This window comes from Elaeis guineensis, chromosome 8 (assembly GCF_000442705.2).
Source record: "Elaeis guineensis isolate ETL-2024a chromosome 8, EG11, whole genome shotgun sequence".
NCBI classification, from domain to species: domain Eukaryota; kingdom Viridiplantae; phylum Streptophyta; class Magnoliopsida; order Arecales; family Arecaceae; genus Elaeis; species Elaeis guineensis.
This window is the reverse complement of record NC_026000.2, coordinates 133938574-133958061: the sequence shown is the minus strand read 5'-3', so window position 1 is coordinate 133958061 and position 19488 is coordinate 133938574. Positions and strand designations below refer to the sequence as shown.

The 19488-nt window shown below is 35.8% G+C and overlaps 1 protein-coding gene and 1 non-coding gene across 2 annotated transcripts; both read left to right on the top strand.

The window, feature by feature from the left end:
• Positions 1 to 3016: 3016 nt before the first annotated feature.
• On the top strand, positions 3017 to 12564 carry LOC105049541 (uncharacterized). Its single transcript, XR_012143360.1, has 4 exons — positions 3017 to 7106; positions 7225 to 7274; positions 7372 to 7424; positions 11680 to 12564. It is a non-coding gene; the product is annotated as an uncharacterized protein (transcript).
• A 1055-nt stretch (positions 12565 to 13619) lies between these two features.
• LOC105049542 (uncharacterized protein At2g39795, mitochondrial) lies at positions 13620 to 15205 on the top strand. Its single transcript, XM_010929217.4, has 4 exons — positions 13620 to 13912; positions 13994 to 14342; positions 14732 to 14911; positions 15007 to 15205. Exons 1-4 carry the CDS (start codon positions 13747 to 13749, stop codon positions 15182 to 15184), a joined length of 873 nt encoding a protein of 290 aa, XP_010927519.2. The 5' UTR covers positions 13620 to 13746; the 3' UTR covers positions 15185 to 15205.
• Positions 15206 to 19488: the final 4283 nt, after the last annotated feature.

Genomic DNA, 19488 nt, shown 5'->3' with positions numbered 1-19488 from the left:
TCATAACTCAACTATCATGTAGTGGTTCAAGAGAGGTTTTTTTTTTTTTTTTTTTAATGGGTAGGATTTTTTTTTGGGTAAAAGAGAAGGCCTGAGGGCTATATTAATAATAAGAAAGGATTACATGGTAGAAGTGCTGCACCGATTGCTGTCAAAATGTATAAAACCAGCAATCTGAACCCAAAAACTCAACTGAAATTACAAGGACACCAATTAACACAACCTGAAGTAAGATTTATACAAACATGATCCTTCTCAGACAAGGGGAACACAAAAACTTATTCTTAACTGGATTTAGGCTTGTAAAATTGAGCTACAATGCGGGAGGTTGGGACCATAACTTCCTAAAATGAAATGACCACCATCATGCGTAAAGGATTGATACGAAACTATTCGTCCAGCAAACGAAGATTACGTGGAGATGAAGTGAATTGCTGAAAAACCAACTTGTCAATAAACTAAGCAACACACACTACAACAAAATGAACTTTTGTCTTTGCCAAAAACTGAAATATCCTCATAAAAGTCCATGCCAAAAACTGAAATGTCCTTGCCAAAATATTATTGGCAAGGACAACAACTCTTCACTAGGTCAGAGCTTATGTAGTTGTTCTCTATTCCTTTAGACGAGGATAAATATAGTCCTTGCCAAAAGTTGATTCATCGGCAAGGACACAAATCATCACCAAAATGAGAAGTATCTCTACCTTTTTTTTGATAAAAATTAATTATTTATAAATATTCAATTTTTTGGTGAGGATAGTCCAAGCTAAAAATTAAGTAACAAATATAATTTGTATATAAATGTAAACATTAGCTAGGATTAGCTTCACTTAAAGTTTCTTTAGATGAGGATTTTTCTTGTTTAATGCTATATTTTAGCAAGGATAATCTCAGCATTAAGTTATAATCATTACTTTTTAGTAATGCAAATCCTTGCTGAAGATTAAAAATATAAATTTCATTTCAAGGATTATCCTAGTTAAAATTTTTTAATAATAATTAGTATTATCTTTATGACAAAGAAAATCCTTACCTAAGGTTGTAATATAAATTTTTTTGACATAGACAAGCCTTACTAAAATATATTATATTATGTTCTAGACTAAAGTATTAGTAAGGACTAGTCTTATCCAAGCTTGTAGTATAAAAGCATTAATGAGAACTATCCAAGTTAAAAGATATATTATGTGTTGGACTTTTAGCATAAACTATTCTACTATATTGTACTTTGTATTTGGTTTATATACATGTGTACAATAACATCAAGACTTGCTTTCAATATGATATAAATTTTAATTTGCATCTTAATAGCAAATATGTTTTAACGCCATATATAATATCATTATCACACCAATAATGCATTATGTTTCAAATATCATCATTAATTTCCATCATAATAATAAAGTACTACTAAACAAAATATTTTAAACCTAAGAAATAATATCCAAATAAAAATCAAATCTCTACCAAATACATATAGCCCAAATATTAAGTATAGTGTATATAAAAGCACTCTAGAACGTTAAAAGTAAGCTCTAAAATAATATCAAAGTTTCTACGACATTACATCCCATTATTTTTCATCTTTACCTCCAACTCTACGATCATTTCATCATACAAAAATTTGACAACAAACAATCATATTTTAGAGTTAACAAATTATTATTTTATTTTTATTTAAAAAAATTAATTAAATATTAATTAGTAATAGAAGTCATTTTAAAGCAATACCTTTATTAGGTAAAATCATTACTAAAGTCACTTACCTTTTGGTAGGATTGAAAAAATGACATTCACTATGGCATATTTTGAAGCATCTATTGCATACGTACTTTAAATATTTGATCAAATTGTTATTGCATTCTTTATTCAAGTTGTTACTCCATTTGCTATTAAAAAGTTCTTCCGTCTGAATCCTCTTAGTCTCCATTGAAAATATATACACAAATTTTCTAAATTCTTTTCAAATTCTACTATCTTTTATTAATCTACAAATCGAGAACTTGAAGTATCTTTACAATAACTCTTCTACCATGACTCTTTGCCATGAAATATCTTGATCTTGTACCTAAAACCCCAACTAGTGTCTCATCTCGACTTATTTGAGTATCATCTGGCTGCGTCTATTAGTCAATAAGACCCTTCAATTTTTTGCATTACATTACAATAGATTATAAACAATAATATAAGTATATATTGTATATTTAAATATTTTCTATAACAATAAGTGTACATATATAAATATCTGTAGGTTCTTCATGAGTAAATTCTACGTTTCTCTTCTTTATTTTTCGAGTATACTCATGATATCAAATTTTAGCTACATTCGACATTTATTCATTATTCTTTTTCATCCTTAATGACCAATAAAATTAAGTAATTTACTATAAAAAATATTAATAATTAGTTTACATATGGAATAATGTATTATATTATACTTATATTTTATAAATAGAATAGTCTTGTGGTAAATCTACACTTTGCATCCTTATTATTTTTTAATTTTTTTATCTTATAATTTTAATTTTAATAAATAAAAAAAATAAATATCGAATAATTTTAAATAAAGATGGCTGGCTTTTTTTTTTTTTTTTTTTCAAAATATTTGATCTATTTCAAATCTTAATAGATTTTATTAAATTAAATAATATTATATAAAATTAAGATTGATTTAAAATTAAAATTTATTCGAACATGGGTTTTGCTTCAGAAATCCGAACCTGAGGGTGAGCGGGTTTTTGACCCCTAAATCATATTCGGCCGCGCCAAGCCTCCCACCCGATTGAGACTACCGAGAACGGAAAAAAAAAAAAAAAAAGAAAAGAAAGGAAATACCCAACACAAAACCCCGGCCATCGTCTAAGCTTCTCAATTCCGCCGCTCCAAGCGTCTGGTCCGATTGGAACTCCTAAGGACGGTAAAAAACAGAGGGAAAACCGGGGAAAACATTGGCAAAATCAACTGAAGAAAAAGGAAGACGGAAAAAAAATCGAAAGGTATGACCTTTTCCCACATAGATTGATATTTTTTTCTTTTCATTTCATTCTCTTTTTCGGGGATCTGTGGGGAAGGAGGAGACCTGAGGGAAAACGGAGGGGTTTCTTCGGTTCCGGTTGTGTTTTTTCCCTCAAGGGATTTTGTGCGAGTTGTGGGGGTGTGAGTTGGTCCCTTGAGGTTTTGAGAGCTTAATCTTGGTAGAAGCATCATATTTTGTAGGGTTTGGGAATTTTCTGTCAAAAGGATTCTTCTTTAGCTACAAAATTTTCAATTTATGGGGCTCTGTTCTCATGATGATGATGTGGGGGCTACCCCACGGGGATCGCCGGCGGGTGGCATTTGCGGTGGAGGCATGGTAGAGGTGATTGGGGGGCTACTGTACAATTTTTTTTTTTTTTTAAACTGTATAGGGAGAGTTTAGAAGCCACAACGGCATCCTCTCCGATGCCGACCGTTCCGGCTTCGCCATGCTCAGTATAGTCTGGGCATCGGCGCCTCGTCCGTCCACATGTTCATGATCTTCTCTCTCCACCGCCCACCGCCCGATGTGCTCCCTTCTGGTGACTCTGCTGCACAGGTCGACACGTGGTGCGCTGAGAGTCATGTGGACTCTCCTTTAATGTAGTGTATACATAGATTATTATGCTATAATATATTATAATATTATATTTATCGTATATTGTAATGGATGTAATTATTGGATTTGTTCATGGGTATTTTGGTTACCATCACAGGTCGAAATGTGATAAAAATTAGTGCTGAGTTCTTTTCCCTTCCCAAATTCTACTTTTTGTCTTTGCGCTTTCAGCTCATCTTATGGTTAAAATACAATTCAAGAGTTATATCAATGCATGTTCACTCTTTGGGCATACTACTGAGTATGTCGGTATAAGAATCAAATCGGATCTATGTTTTGGGTTTGAATTTAGCATACACAATTTGGGCTTAGGTGTGCATAGCCTTGTCCCAACCTGAACACTGACATCCAATATTTGAAACCATCAAAGTCGACTATTTAACAAAAACAAGATTTATTAAATCCTACAATTATTTTATTATGTTCATGGGTATGAGTGAACTTATATATATTTATATCATCAAAGAAGGATATATTAACATTAGATCTCTTTGATTGAGTTGATTATATCTCCATCCTTTCCTCTTCTTAACCAAAATTATATCTTCTTCTCTTTTCTTATATCTTTAGCTAAAATTCTGATCCAACAATCCTTTGTACAAGTTTTACTCCAACACAATGATATATTTCTTTTCAAAGTCTTTTCAAGTAATACCCAAGTTGCCATTAAAAGTGATAACCCCCAGATCCTTAAGAAGGCATAATGCAAATCCAAATTTCTATTACAACTACCAAGAAGCTTTACCAACAAGGTAAGCTAGCACCTTCAAATCCCTTAATATATATCCATATTTGTCCATACTCGCCTCGGGACACAGTAGGGCGGGTTGGGTAGAGTTAGATGGGGTAGGTTGAGATTGGTTAGGATAGATAAAAACTGCAAATATCATCTCTTTTACATACAAATCAAACAAATAAAAAAATAATACAAAATTAAATATCATACTACACAAAATATAAAATAAAATAAGAGTCAAAGATATAGAACATAATAAACAAATTTTCAACAATAATAGAAAAAACAAATAGATCTAAATACTATTCTTTAGGATGTCAAATGTTTCATAAACTAAAAAAAATAATTAACTAAAAAAATTAACAACTTGCATGTATCTTGCTGCCTTTCACATGATTAATTTTTCTCATGATCAATCACATATTTTCTTCTCCATTATCATCATAATCATCGTTATCATCAAGCCTTATATATAATCAGGTTAAGTTTGGGTGGATATTGCAATTATCTGGATCCATGTTTGTTTTAGAATGAAGACCTGTGCTTGTTGTTGTCTTTAAATGGGTCGGATAAAAGTCACTTGTTGTGGTCAAGTCGACTCAAGTACTCGATAGGGCAGAGTAAAGTGCCATCCCCAAAAGCACCCTATAATTTTAGATGCTCATGTGTTGCTAATAGTTCATGTTACATTTTGGTGGAGCCTCTATTTGTTAGTGCACGTGCTAGTGCATGCTACGTGTTCACTAGCTGTTACCTTTTGTGTTTTTTTCTCTACTTTTGTTTTATATGAATTCATTATATTAATGAATTGGTAGTGACCATGTCAATATTTCCCTTGAAAGAAAAAAAATCCATGCTGCATTCGCCTTTTAGATCTTATATATATGTATGTCTGTGAGCCTGTGCATGTTCACGTGTCTGTGTTTACATGCATCAGGTAGTTCAAAAACAGAAAATTTATGATTCAATATAGTATTCTGACATGATTTATGATTTTGTTCTACCCAAATCAATTGACTTTTTGTTGATACATGTCTAAGATATGTGGAAAATAATTAACGATGAGAATGAAAAATCTACATGAAGCATCATCCATTTTAATATGGTAGCATATTCTGTGTATATGTATATGCATCGAGTGGTTCAAACATAGACAACTTTATGGTTGGCACAATATTTTGACATGATTTCTGATTTTGAACAGCCAAGCCAACTGATTTTTGGGCCGTACATATCTAAAATGTTGGATTATAATTAACAATGAAAATCCAAAATTTATGTATATACCATCATCCATTTTAATATATAGCATATTGTGTATGTATGCATCAAGTAGTTGAAAAATAGACAAATTTATGGTTCCAAACTGTATTTTAACATGATTTATGATTTTGAAGCAATCAAACCAATTGACTTTTATTTCATACATATCTGGTATGAATGGATCATAATTAAGAATGAGAATCTAATATACATATGTACCATCATCACATCATCCATTTTAAATCAAAATACATAAATTCTAGTTTCTCGGCTTTCTTTTATAGTGTAGTTTAAGTTTGATGATTTGGATCTTGAATTTAGGTTATTTATCATTGATTTTGAAATCTTAACTTTTTTTTAAGGAGTTTATGTAAAGCATGTGGTCTAACTACATATATTTTTGAGTTTTATTGAGCCGAATTTGATGAAGTCGGTCTATTTTGGCTCGATTTGAAATTATTTCGAGTCTAGATTTTTAAGTTTGATTCATATACCAGTCTTGAACTTTTTGTGACCCAAGCCCAAACCGGGCTCTAGATGGTCCTTGGCCTCTTTGCAGACTTATTAGTTTGTTCAGGTGTATAGTCTAGGTCTGGTTTTGCTCAAGCTTGCATGCATTGGAGTTAGGGCTAGAAATAGCTGAGTCACTCCCTTACACAAGCCCAACCAATTTTCTTTTTTTGGGGCTTTAGTCAGCCTTGGCTCGAAAACTTTTGGAAAGTCTCGGCCCAAGCTCGAGTTGCCTTAAGATCGAAAATTTTTGGAAAATCCCAACCCAAGCTTGACTCAAGTCTAGGCTCAGGCTCAAGCCTAGGACTGATTTGAACCTGATTGGGCCATCCTGAATTATCTATTTGGTTTAAAAATTGGAGGCCCGAAATAGAGCATGAACTCAGGCATGATATGAAGCCCGAACCTTAGGTACTTGTTTACGAGCTGTTTAAAAAGTATGAATGCCATTTTCAATTATGTTATCAATTTGCTTTTCTGATAAATATGTTTCTTATCATTAGATGGTTGTTAATGTGATGCTATAGTATTTCATGAGAGATTGAAAGATTAAGCTGCCTGGCCAATTTTATACGACTCAAAAAATATATGGTGTCACCTAGAGCAGTTCGATGCCAGCCAAAATCCTGAACCATCACTGGTCCTCTCTTCCTGACTTACCGACACGCTTTCTCTCCCTACGCTTCAACTCCTGGAGGCTTTCCGCTCGCTGGCCGGGTGATGAGTGCGAGATGGTTGGAAGGCCCCGCATTCTTCCCTCAATACTCCTCTGCCATCACTTCGCCTGCCTTCGCCTCCTGGTGCTCGATCGCTCTCCTCCACCTCCAACCACCCTCCAACAAGCTGCCACCACCGGCTGAGGCAGAGCAAGATATGATGCCTATCGCCAGCTCCAGAACCTGACTTCATGACCGCCGCCAAGATCCTCTTCACCACCCCTCCCAAGAGGAAGAAGTTCGGGTAAGCCCTTCCACCATCCCCCACTTAATCTTTGTATTCCCATTCTACAGCACTCTTAATTCCAGGGTAGGGGTTAGGGTTCGGATTCTGAGGCTCTTGGACGCTTGGTTGGGTGCAGGCTTGATTTCCATCTCGTGCAGCTCTTCTTTGTCTGCATGCCTTCGCTAGGTATTCGTTTCTTGCTCGGATCAAAATTACGCTTTCATTTGGGAATGTTCCTGCCTTTTGGGGTGGAGATCTGAGGGTGTTTGTTTTGTGGTAGCAGCTGTATATTTGGTGGCTCAATATGCTCGATATGAGATCAGAAGAATGGAGGCGGTAATGCTTCATGCTTCACTCTCTTTATTTGCTTGGTTGCTGAAGAATTCAGCCAGTATGATATTTAACTGGCTTTTTGACAGATGATTTTGCTTATTCTGGTTAGGCAGGAGCTTCATAAATAGTCAAATCTAGCAGTTGGGTAGTTCTTAAGCATAACATACTTTTGAAGCTAATTTGATCTGATTTTCCTCTTTGGATGCGCATTGCTTAGTCTACTTGAACTAACTAAAAGATGAATTTGATGTAAAAGGAAGAAACTGATTTGGCCTATTTGTAGTAGTATCTAACTTTAATATTTAATGTTGTTGAGCCATACTAAAGTTGTTACAAGAAATTCAGAAGTAGTTTTATGGGTTCTAAACTCAACAACTTTTTATCTCAAATATTATGTAGAGGTTTAACTTGTTTTGAATAAAGATCTCATAGTTTGGAGACCATGAAGTGAGTCCATAGTTGCAAATGAACAAAGTGACATCCTCAAATTAAATTGAAATTTTTTCCTGTGTTTTCTGACTTGTATATCTCATAGAACAAAGTATTTTTATACTTGTTTGTTCCTGCAGTTATATCTGTCCATTGATGTGTCTATTTACACTTGTTTGCAATGTAAATCTGTTTCTAATATGCATCAATTCACTTAAGGCCCAAACCTGTAATATGCAGTAAATTTATGGCTATGTGCATAGGTATGCTTGCATATTTACCTGATCTGCTTCTAGTGCTACCTATCAATGAATTAGTCTTCGATAAATATAATTTTCACTTAGGTCCATTATACAATATATCATGAAAATAAGTGGGGCTTCAATTTTTGAAGTTACAGTATGCATCATTCAGTTGTAAAGTATATAATAGTTCAAATGTGATTACTACTAATTTATAGTGAGCTAGTATAATAATGTAAAGTCATTTTTCACTGAAAAAATTATACCTGTGTTCTACCTCACTGGAAGAAGCTTATGCTGACTTTTTTCTGACTACTAATGCATGGCCTTGGGCTGGAAAACTAATTATTTAGATACATGAAACTATAACAAAATTAACATGAAGAAATCATGTGATGGTTATTAAAATTGCTGGGGCTGTAAAGAAGTCTAGAGAATTGCATAAATGGAGTGCTTATGATTTGAGCCAATATGTGTTAGATCTGCTTGGGAAATAGAGGATCCTGTGCCTATCAGTAAGCCATGGGACCTTCTTATGATCTTATCTAGCATGGTGCATGGTCTTGAAAAGGGATGCTTCTCTAATTGCATTATTACATGTTTACTTTTGGAATAGTTAAAACCGAAAAAATTTGGAGTTTTCAATGATGACTATCCCTCCCAGCTTTCTCTGCAAGGTTCTAAAGGAAGGTGAGTGAATAACAGGATTTAGCAATGAGTTGTTGGAACTTTCGTAGGATTTCAGGCTTTGAACATCTTTTTTTGTGAAACCATATTCTTTTTCGAGAATTATAATGGGAGAAATCCTGAGAATAATGTCTTTAAATAATATTTTGGTTTTAATTGTTATTTGAAACTGTCATGAGTTTCAACCCGATATTTTGGTGGTGATGCAGAGTTCCATGGCCTGTCTCCGACTCGGATTAATGTTTTTAGGAGTGTCATCGGCTTCTGTACAACTATCCTGTTTGGTCTCCCTCAAGTTCATCTGTAACTATTGTGCAAACTAATATGCTAAAAACCTTTGCTTTTGGAAATTACTAGGTGACATATCTACTCTTGTTACAGTATAATTAGAGTTTGTCTTATATAGTATTAATTGGTGTCCAAATACATGACAGGATTTAGATTCAATAAGCTAGGTAGGTGACTTTGGGTGCATGAGGAAGTTTGTGAAGAAATATATATATATATATATATTATATATTTAATTGATTAGTCCCATGTAATCACAAGTGTTTAGGCATGGCTTCTCACTGCGAACCGATCATGCTTTGCTTTGCCAAAAGCAAAGTGCAAATAGCATTAATATTGGTGTTATCTATTTGTATCATTCTATAATTGTTGTTTAAATGGTAAATTTATTTCTAGGGATGCAAAATAGTTGGGTTCCATCCTGATCTAGCATGAACTGGGCCTGACTAATTTATTTCTACTCTAGGATTTAGATACAAAGCTGGCCCTTGTACTTAACAAGTTATGCTGAGAAACAGCTTCAATATCATGGCTCTTAGTTAGGTCAGATTAGCGACCAATTGAACATCTTGAACATTTTGGTCAATTTGGTAGGGGCACAACAGGTCTGCTTAGGTTAGGTTGTTTCAGTACCCTTTTTGAGTAAGAAAAAAGGCTATGTTTTTGAGAATGAGAGCTAGTGGTTCATATATAATTATCAAGGTTTGAGATACCGCAGTATGGGGATGTACAGGTCACATCTTAGTGTAGTATGCATGCCCCTGTAACTCATGGTTTATGAAGGTTCATGCCCCCTGACCAGCGGGTATAATAGTGGCCCCTGTAACTCATGGTTTATGAAGGTTCGTGCCCCCTGACCAGCGGGTATAATAGTGGTTTCAGTGAACGTGGAACTAGAGGGTATAATAGTTGGTTATTAGTGAACTCTAGCTAGCGATATAATAGTTGGCTACTAACCAGTTGGTATTGAAATGATTGTAATAAGTATTTTAATTTTTTTAATATATTCAAATATTTTCAGGTGTCCTAGTGCATTGAAGTGTTTTTAAATGTATCTCTGTGTTTCCCAAACAAGTGTTTTCAACAAATTTGCACAAAAAGACATGTATTTTAATTATACTAATTTTTCAAAAGCATTCAAGTGCATCAAGACTTAGTAAATCTAGTTATTTGATATCTCTTTGAAGATATCATTATTAACTTTTTGAGTTTTAAAAGGTATGGTTTCTTATTGCTTTTATTGTTCTATTTTTTCTAATTCTTTATTGTTCCCAATGTTTGGCCACTTGCTGAGCTGTATAGCTCACCCACCTATTTATCATGTTTCCAATTGAAGGACTTGTTGGCTTAGTTTGCTAGAAGTTGGAAATATTTTGGATGTGCATATCGAAGGCTACTTTAGAAAGGGACCTACTGTTATATTGGGCATTGTATTACAACCTGTAAGGTGTGTCATAGATTACCATTGTGTTAGGAGTAAAGAGAGTGTATTTTATTATCCCTACAGTAAAGGATGTGAATAGTGTTTATAATGAATTAGAGTGTGTATTTCGAGACAATGGGGTAAAGTAGATTTTGGTTTGGCTTCAATGTAATGTGTTGTCAAAATAAAATTTGAATGATATTTAGCTTTTTTCTGTTTGAACAAATGGCCATTTATTGTATAATTACATGTTAGGTGCTTCTGCGATATTCAGTTGAATTGAATTCCGGCCATTGATTCATCAAAATGTTATCAGACTTGGGACTTCGCAGAGCTAGGAACCAGGTCGTGACAGTGAGAGCAAGTACCTTTTCAAAAATGATTCTTTCTCCCTGGATGTGCTTTGTTAATACTTTTAGATAATGCTAGATCTTCAACATTGCAAAAGAGGTTGTATAGGGAGACAACCGATTATTATAGTCTTTATGGCTCAACCAACTTTATGAACTTTCATTTACTCATGACTCATCAGTTTGTCTGTTAGCATGAATGATATACTTTTTAATATCTTTGTGTTGTTAGTGTTCTCATTAAGGTTTTACCTTTAACCTAGTTTGGACACCAGCAAATACTGTTAGAGTTTGCAATGGCCTGTTTGATCCCAATGCTGTACTAGAGGCCATTATTTTGTGTATTGATCATATTATCTTTGATTATTCGACCATTATCTTTCCCATATTACTTAATCTGCTTGTTTGCACCAGGTAGTGTGATCATGTCTGGTACGTCACATTTATCACTATCTAATTTTACCCTGTAAATATCAGGTAGAATTGGCCATTCTATTTAGATAAGATTTGCAATCCCAACAATTTCATCGTAGTTATCTTGAGTTGTCTTCTGCATCATGCTGACCTCTCTGGACACTCCATAATATAACGTGTTGGTGAACATTTTCTAAACATAGATGACCTAGTAAGTAACTTTATGTGATTGTTTCATTGCTTTAATCTATTCTTAGATTATAGTGTTGTTTCTTCTTGTTTATCCATTGTTATTCTAGTTTCAGCTTTGTTAGGCATTGAAAGCACTTTCTTCAAATTATTGATTTTCTAGAAGTGCTTAAGTGTGTTAAAATACAGTTTTTCCAATTGGAAATTAAGTGATCATTTAGCAAATAGTGTTCCAGGAAGTGGAGCTGAAAAAGAAACAAGCCGAGGAAGAAGAGAAAGCAAAAGAGGCTGAAGTTAGTTCAGTTGAAGAAGAGCCTGATTCAGAGCTATCAAAGGTAAAAGTCAGGTTGGATGCATTGGAGGAGGCTGTGAAGGGAATTGTGGATGAAAAAGGGAAAATTTCCGAATCCAACCTATCCAAGGATCAAAAAGTTGGAAATATAGAGCGGGTTGTGTCTGCTGGTGAGAAATCTGATCCTCAAAAGGTGTTGAAAGGTGGTGATTCATCAACAAGCAGAAGTCGGGAGCCTTCGACTAATACTGGAGTGGACGAAGAGCATAAGAGATGCACAAGAAAGGTCTCAGATGGAGAGACAGGATCTGGAGAGCCGAAGAAATGAAGTGATGCTGGTTTGCAATGGTGTAACAGCAGCTGCTTGATGGGCAGTGAAATGAATAAAGGAAAACTGTTACAGGAGAAGCAAGGTTTTTTCCATTGATAAATTTTAACCATTTGCGCATTTGCTTGTTTGACCCCTATGAAGTTCCATTTTTTGAGGTGACGAGTGTCTTGATTGCCACCAAAATACATGTTGATCGGTAACCTATATCCTTAAAGCAGCCTGCTAGAGGTGATATTCAAGTGATCATTCATTATATTTATGAAAGGAACCTTGTAAATTATTCTGTCATTAGATGCGGATTCAAAATCTCTTACCATGAATCATGACTCCAGGGAGAGAATTATGACTGGTTGGAGATTGGTAGTATCGTGCAATGGTGGAAAACAAGATACTGTATCGTGTATTGTTATCAGAATCAGGCCCTCCTGCCTCTGTTGTAATTTTAGCAGACAATTGCCCAATCCTCACTCTTACTGAATTGATGGCTTTTAATGTCGAGATCTGTTTGCCATTGGGGTTGCTTTATAATGATGTTCTTGGAAGGAAAGCATGGTTTTTGGCAAATCTGAATTCATTCAATTAATTGAAACTATCAGTTTTGTTGCTTGTCAGATCCTTATGAATTCAATTAGAAAGATTATCTATTTATTCTATTCATTTTTACTTAATATTTTGCAAAAATGCAGCAAATATGTTGACAAAGAAGGAAAACTGGTATCTGCTTCGGGCAGCAACTGGTAGATCAGTTGGTGTCCAAAGGGTGCAAACCTACACTAGCTGTTTCTTTACAGGGTGAATAAATCATGTCCTAGTTTAGAGGGGCTCAGCCATTAACAAAGAAAAGGTCTTGATGCATGATGGGGGGAGAAGTTTTTGAGGCAAAAGTTTGAGACCCCGATTTGTTACCTTGCATCCATTCTCATCATGTAACAGGCTTACGGCTACTTAGACGGCACAACAGCTAGGTCTTTAATAACTGATTCCTCGGGTAATGAACATCCTCAAACTTATATTATTGTAATCAGACATCGCGGTTAGGAAAAAAAATTATTATTCCAGATTTACATCATTATCATGCTTTTATTGAGATAAAAATTACTTTTTATTTTAATCAAAAAATGATTTAGTTTTCAAATTTTCATATGCTCCTGCTTCTAGCTTCGTGGATAAACCATATGTATTTATTATTAGTAAATATGTGCATTTAGCATTCAAGATATATGTATATTTGTGTAAAAAACTTATATTCATTATAAACTATATGCATTTGTTATTAAAAATTTGTATCATTCAGCTCCAATTGAACATATAGAAAAGCATTTTCTCGAGTGAAATCAAAAGTTTTTCAAAATTTTACATCATACTACTTGTGCAAGATCAGTAAAATCGGTGCTGATTACTAAACTTCTTTTGAAATCCTCCACAAAATAGAATAGAAGTAACAATAAAGAAGAACAATTCTTCCCGTACCGGAGCAAATAGCGGGCGTTACACGTATGTTTATAACACATCGGTAGCGTTACAATGTTATAGCGGCGTTATTCCAGGCCTTGCAGTCTCCGCGCTTCGGAGCTGGGGCCTTAAACCCTCGGAACAAGGCTCTCCAAAACCGCCCTTAAACCCTCGGAAGAAGCCACGATTCCGCCACACGATGGCTCGCTTCCTGGCCTCTTCCGCTCGATGCCGCCTTCCCCTCCTCCTCAAAACTCCATCCTACTCCTATCTTACTCCTCTTCTTGCCCGTGCCTTCATCGCCGAGCCGCGCCCCTCCGCCTTCGACGAGAACCTCCTCCGTATCCTCCGCTCCGAGATCGCCTACCTGGCCGATTACCGCCCCCCTCAGCCGGTAATCAATCCCCCTATCCCCCACTCCCCCGTTCCTCTGATTTCCCCTCTCTAATCCTTTGTTCCGGTCCTCTTCGTCAAGGCCCCGGCGACCTTCAAGCCTTCTCGGTCGAGGACCGCCCCGGGGAGCAGTGGATCCGGCTGAGGAGCATTTACTCTGGACGGCCACAGGAGGACATCAAGGTCGACGCCACCATGTTCGACGGCGCGGCTCCGATCCCGACGTCCTCCATCTCCAAGAAGGTGGAGGCCTTGGAGCAAGGCCCCCGCCTCCACATCAGCCTCGTCGTCGAGGTGTCCAGGGGCGACGACTGTGGCTCCGTCCTTGAGTTCATCTGCTCCGCCTGGCCCGATTCCCTCGACGTCCAGAAGGTCTTCCCCCTCCGCCGGAGGGGCGCCGTCCTCCAGCCTTACATGGGCCGCGACTTCAAGTAATTCCATAGTTTCAAAATTTGATTTTTATTCTTGTTCCTGCTTCACTTGGTTGATGTCGTGACCTCAGATAATTCCATAGCTTCAAAATTTGATTTTTATTTCTAGTTCCTGCTTCACTTGGTTGATGTCGTGACTTTAAATAATTCCATAGCTTCAAAATTTGATTTTTATTTCTAGTTCCTTCTTCACTTTGTTATGTCGTGACTTCAAGCAATCCCTAGCTTCAAAATTTGATTTTTATTTCTTGTTCCTGCTTCACTATGTTGATGTCGTGACTTCAAATAATTCCATAGCTTCAAAATTTGATATTTATTTCTTGTTCCTGCCTCACTTCGTTGTTGTTGTGATCTGATCGAGATTTAAGGAATGTGATGGGTGTATGCAGGGAGTTGGATAAGGGAATGCAGAGCGCTGTGCAGGAGTACCTTGAAGAGAGGGGGGTCGATGATGAGCTTGCTGAGTTTTTGCATGAGTACATGATGAACAAGGACAAGGCAGAGCTACTTCGCTGGTTGAGGATTGTGGAGGCTTATGTCCAAAGTAGATACGGTGCAACTATTTATGGGTTCGCACTTCTGTTCTCTCCTACTGGAATTGTTCAAGGTTACTGATTCATTCCAATGTTTATGCATTGCTGAGATTTTTTTTGTTTGGTTGCAGAATGCACATCTCTTTCTCATTTATGGACACCATAAATTCATTGATGATTTTGCATCCATTTCTACTTCTACTTCAATTTTGTATGCGATGGTATAATAATACTAGATCTGTTAGACATGGTTACGAACTTTTACAAAGTCATAGAAGCAGCCAAAGTGGGCAAAGAATTAGAGAGTAAGTAATAGCATCTGGATGAAAATTTGATGCAAGTGTTTTCTGGATGATTCTTTACTGTTATTTTTATGTCTACCATGAAAGGGCATGATATGTAATTCAAAAATTGAAGAAGATTAGATGATTATATTTGTTTATTTATTTTTATTATTATAATTACACACACAGAGGTTGATCAGAGGTGTTGGATTAAACCTAAGAGTTAGAATGAAAACAATTTATGCTTTAGAGATCTTTTGCTCTATCTGTTTATAAATCCGGTGGAATAGAGTGAGATCCTCAACACCTAAAAATTCACCTGATTACACCTCCATGATTGCTCAAGTAGACACCACCAACTGGAAAGCTGGTCAACTTAACAAGGCGAACCCAAAAGCTGATTAAGTTTTAAATTTGGTCAGATGCATTTTGTGTTTGGAATTGTCTTAAGTTGACTTGTTTAAGCTTTGAGTCAAATGATTTTATAGGGGAATTCATGTCTCACCATCTGCCAGTTTTCACAACTAATTCAGAATTTGTTTTATATAAGATGAACAAAGCAAGGAACTACGTGCTCAGACAATACCAATTACAAACATGAAATGTTTAGGCATGGGAGCTTGCACTAGGAGAAGCCAAGCTGATTGCAGAAGTACCGTGGTGTTAGCTGTTGGAACTGGAACTGATGTGTGTTAAGAAGTAGACTAACTTTCATGGAATTAGTTGATAGATGAGGTTAGGGGAGAGTTTGGTAGAAACAAATAAATCTATTTATTTATTTGGTGAACAATTGATGAAAGACAAACAATTTATATGACAGGAACTTAATTAGAGTTTTTCTTAAAAAATCTGAACAAGTTTTCTTGCTTAGGCTGTCAATAGAAGGCTTGGACTGGTCAGAAAAGGAAATCGACATGAGAAATCATATGTTTGCTAAATGTCATAAGAGGTCAAGCAAGATGAGCATCGTAAAGGATTATTCTGATATCACTATCAATAATGTGCTACTACTTTTAGTATCCTATATTAAAGGTATAATTGAAACACTTCCACCTTCCTGTTGATCATAATTTAAAAGTAGTCAGATTTCCCATGATTTTTTTTTTTTAAACTTTATGAATGTTTTGTTCTAGGTTGATGGACATAATGGAGGTCGATTCTATGCTAGAATTGTAGAACAAAGGTATTGGGGTAGGGATCTAACAACTATTAACATAAGAGCTTGTGGAATTTGATTTTAGCAGGAAAATAACTAAGTTCAGTCCTAACAATAATTGACTGCCTATATGCTGCAGCACTTATATTTACTACATTTCACCAATAACATAGAAGAATGTGGGCATAAGTGTCTCCATTCTAATGAATAGAAGTGGTGGATAAATTGGTAATAGTTGGAGATTTATATGATCACTTGATGGTTGGTGGCAGTCAATAAAATATCTATAAGAATGATGATAAGATAAGTGATTGTATATATCATAATCCTATGCCACAAGTTCCAGCAAAAAAGATGAGCCTATCAAAGATGAGTATGTTAAATCAGATCAATAGTAAAAGGAGCAACCAAAAGCTAGATTTTATATTGAGAGGAAGCTTAGGCACTAGACAGGGCTGGGCAAAAGGTGTCTGCAAAAAGACTTTGGAAGTAGTGGTACATTGCTTATATTAATCCATGACTGAATATCCTTACATTCGTGTCCACATGATTTTTCATTTTGCCACCTTCAGCTTTGAGGATTGTAAGACTAAGATGATTTATCACATAAAGGGGTAAATGACTCTTGATGATATCACCCTACAACATATAATCAAACCTGGGTAAGTGACTCTTGATGATAGCACCCTACAATATATAATCAAACCTGATAGTTAATAGACTATGTTGAGTAAGAAATCTGGCTGATGTTTATAACATTTTATTCAAACATCTCAAGCATGATCTTTTCTGTATCTTATTTGGAACTACCTATCAGGTAAGCACTTTAATTTTCAATGAAAATGGAAAAAATCCCATAAACTTTTGGAAAAAAAAAACTTGTATGCCATCAGCTTGCAAGAGTAGAAGATTTTCAAAGAGATTCTCCTTTTGTCCTCCCATCTCCCCATATATTTTTGTCATCCCAGATGAGAGAAAACAAGAATTTGAATACTGCTGGTTCAGTAAGTACCACCAATGCCATACTATTCCGATGGAAAAGGGGTCTGGTACAAGTGCAGGCAAATGCTTCTTCTTGTACCAGTCCGTACCAGGCAGATTGGTTCTTATCAGTTGCATATCAATGGTTCCTAAGATTGTACCAGTTGCATGCTAGTTGCTTTTTATTCTTATTGATATTGACTGTCTCGATCTATCTCCATCATAGTAATACCGTACCATCCTGCATCAAAACTGGTAGGGGGCTCTGTACTGATATTTAAATCCTTGGAATAAAATGACTTCATTGGAAGAGTTGATCATCTCTCCAATCAAAATGTTCTTAGTTTACTGCCTCTCTAGAAATAATTTGATGTTATGTTGATGGAAATTTCATTACATGGAAAGACTTTGCCTTTGATTTCTAAAATCTACTTCTAATGCACATGTCGCTTTTCTGCCTTACGTTTCTCAAACTGACACCTGCCTACTAGTTTCTATGGTACAAAATTCCCACAGCTATAAAAATCATACTCCCATAAACTCATCCAACTTAGTCTTTCTTTTCTTTCTACAGTAACTTCCCCTGTATTCTCATCAATCTTCTGGCCACTGTAAGAGTTCCTGAAACTACACGTATGCTAATTGAAAGAGAATGACAAAAACCAACTTCCTAGGAGTTGGATCCATATTCTTATATTCTGTGGATGTGTCCCATTACCAGTCCGTCGATAATAGTTTTGTGCAATGTTGGAAGAAATGGTTTGGTCAAAGATTTGAGATGATCCAACTTAATCACAAGTTTTGCAAGTCTATAAGTTGTCAAGTGACAACATTACAAGAATAATTTCAAACTAATGCCCCTTTTCTCATTCCCCACCCCCTGCATTTATTTTGCATTTGCTTAGATATTGTATGTAACAGAACATAAGTTGCAGAGGTGCACTGGGAAGATGGAGACTATCTTTACTTCTTAAAACTGTTTGCTTTAAGGATAGTGCTTAATTCACTAAGATGAATCAATACCCCATTTATTCGGTTCATTTACTCATTTTGGCTCCGGTATGTAGCCGCATTAGTCAAGTTCTGCATGAATACTGTTGTAGGGATGGTATGCCTCAAATGTAATAATCATTTTAGGTGGTGGGATGATTTTTACCTCTTAGTATACAGGCGACATCCACTTCACATTTCTTAGGTCACCGGTCGCCCAAAGATCAATTCTACTAATAACAGAACTATGATTGGGTGCTGCAATATTCATCAAACTTTTCACCATAAGTGCTCTTGGAATTAGCTTTGTTTGACGCTCATGGTTGTTTGGGATAACTTTTTAATGCTGCTTCATCCAGGTCTGCTCACTTTGTCACTGTTTTGCATTGGGATGTATGTTCTCTCAAGTAGCTGACATTATACCTTGTAACACTCTTTTATTTGCAATATAGGTTCCAGCTCCTTTCTACCCCACCTCTCCCCAAAAAAAAAAAAAAAAAAAAAAAAGAAAAAGAAAAAGAAAAAAGAAAGAACTTTAGCAATAAAGTGCTGGTGTGAAATACTAGTTTAATGTGGATGGATCCTTCTTGAGAATTGCCATGTTAACCTTGAAATAGGCATTTGACAAGGAGTTTAAGACTCTGCACCATTGTATTGTTTTTAGTGTTATTGAAAGGGATCATCCGACTTACTCCATCTAAACAATAACTAAAAAAACCAGAAAAAGAATAGTTTGAGGTGTGGTTCAGGTGGGACCTTCCTTGGAAGGATTGTGGTGAAAACACAAGCTGCTCTTTTTTCTTGCCTCAATCTTCTCCCACTTGCAATGCCTATTCTCGATCCAATCCTCACTGAATCATGTCCTCTTCCTTTAAAAAAGTTGACACTGAGGAAGTTACATAGAATCAGTCGAAGAACTCCAGGTTGAGCCAAACTAAAGGTTTCCAACATGTCATGCAAATTTTCTTTTTCAACTTGAGGATCCATAACACCTGTTGAAAGATTGACTTAAACTTGGATGCCCACTACCACCACTACTACTAGTCTTTGTTGATAGCAACAAACTCCATTACCTAAAGAGTATTGTTATTCTTTGCATCAAAGTATGTTGGGTCCCATAAATTTTATTTCCACATCCATTACATCATGCAAATCTTCAGTGGTCGCCCGTGGACCTCACCTAATCTACCTGCAAACTTTAT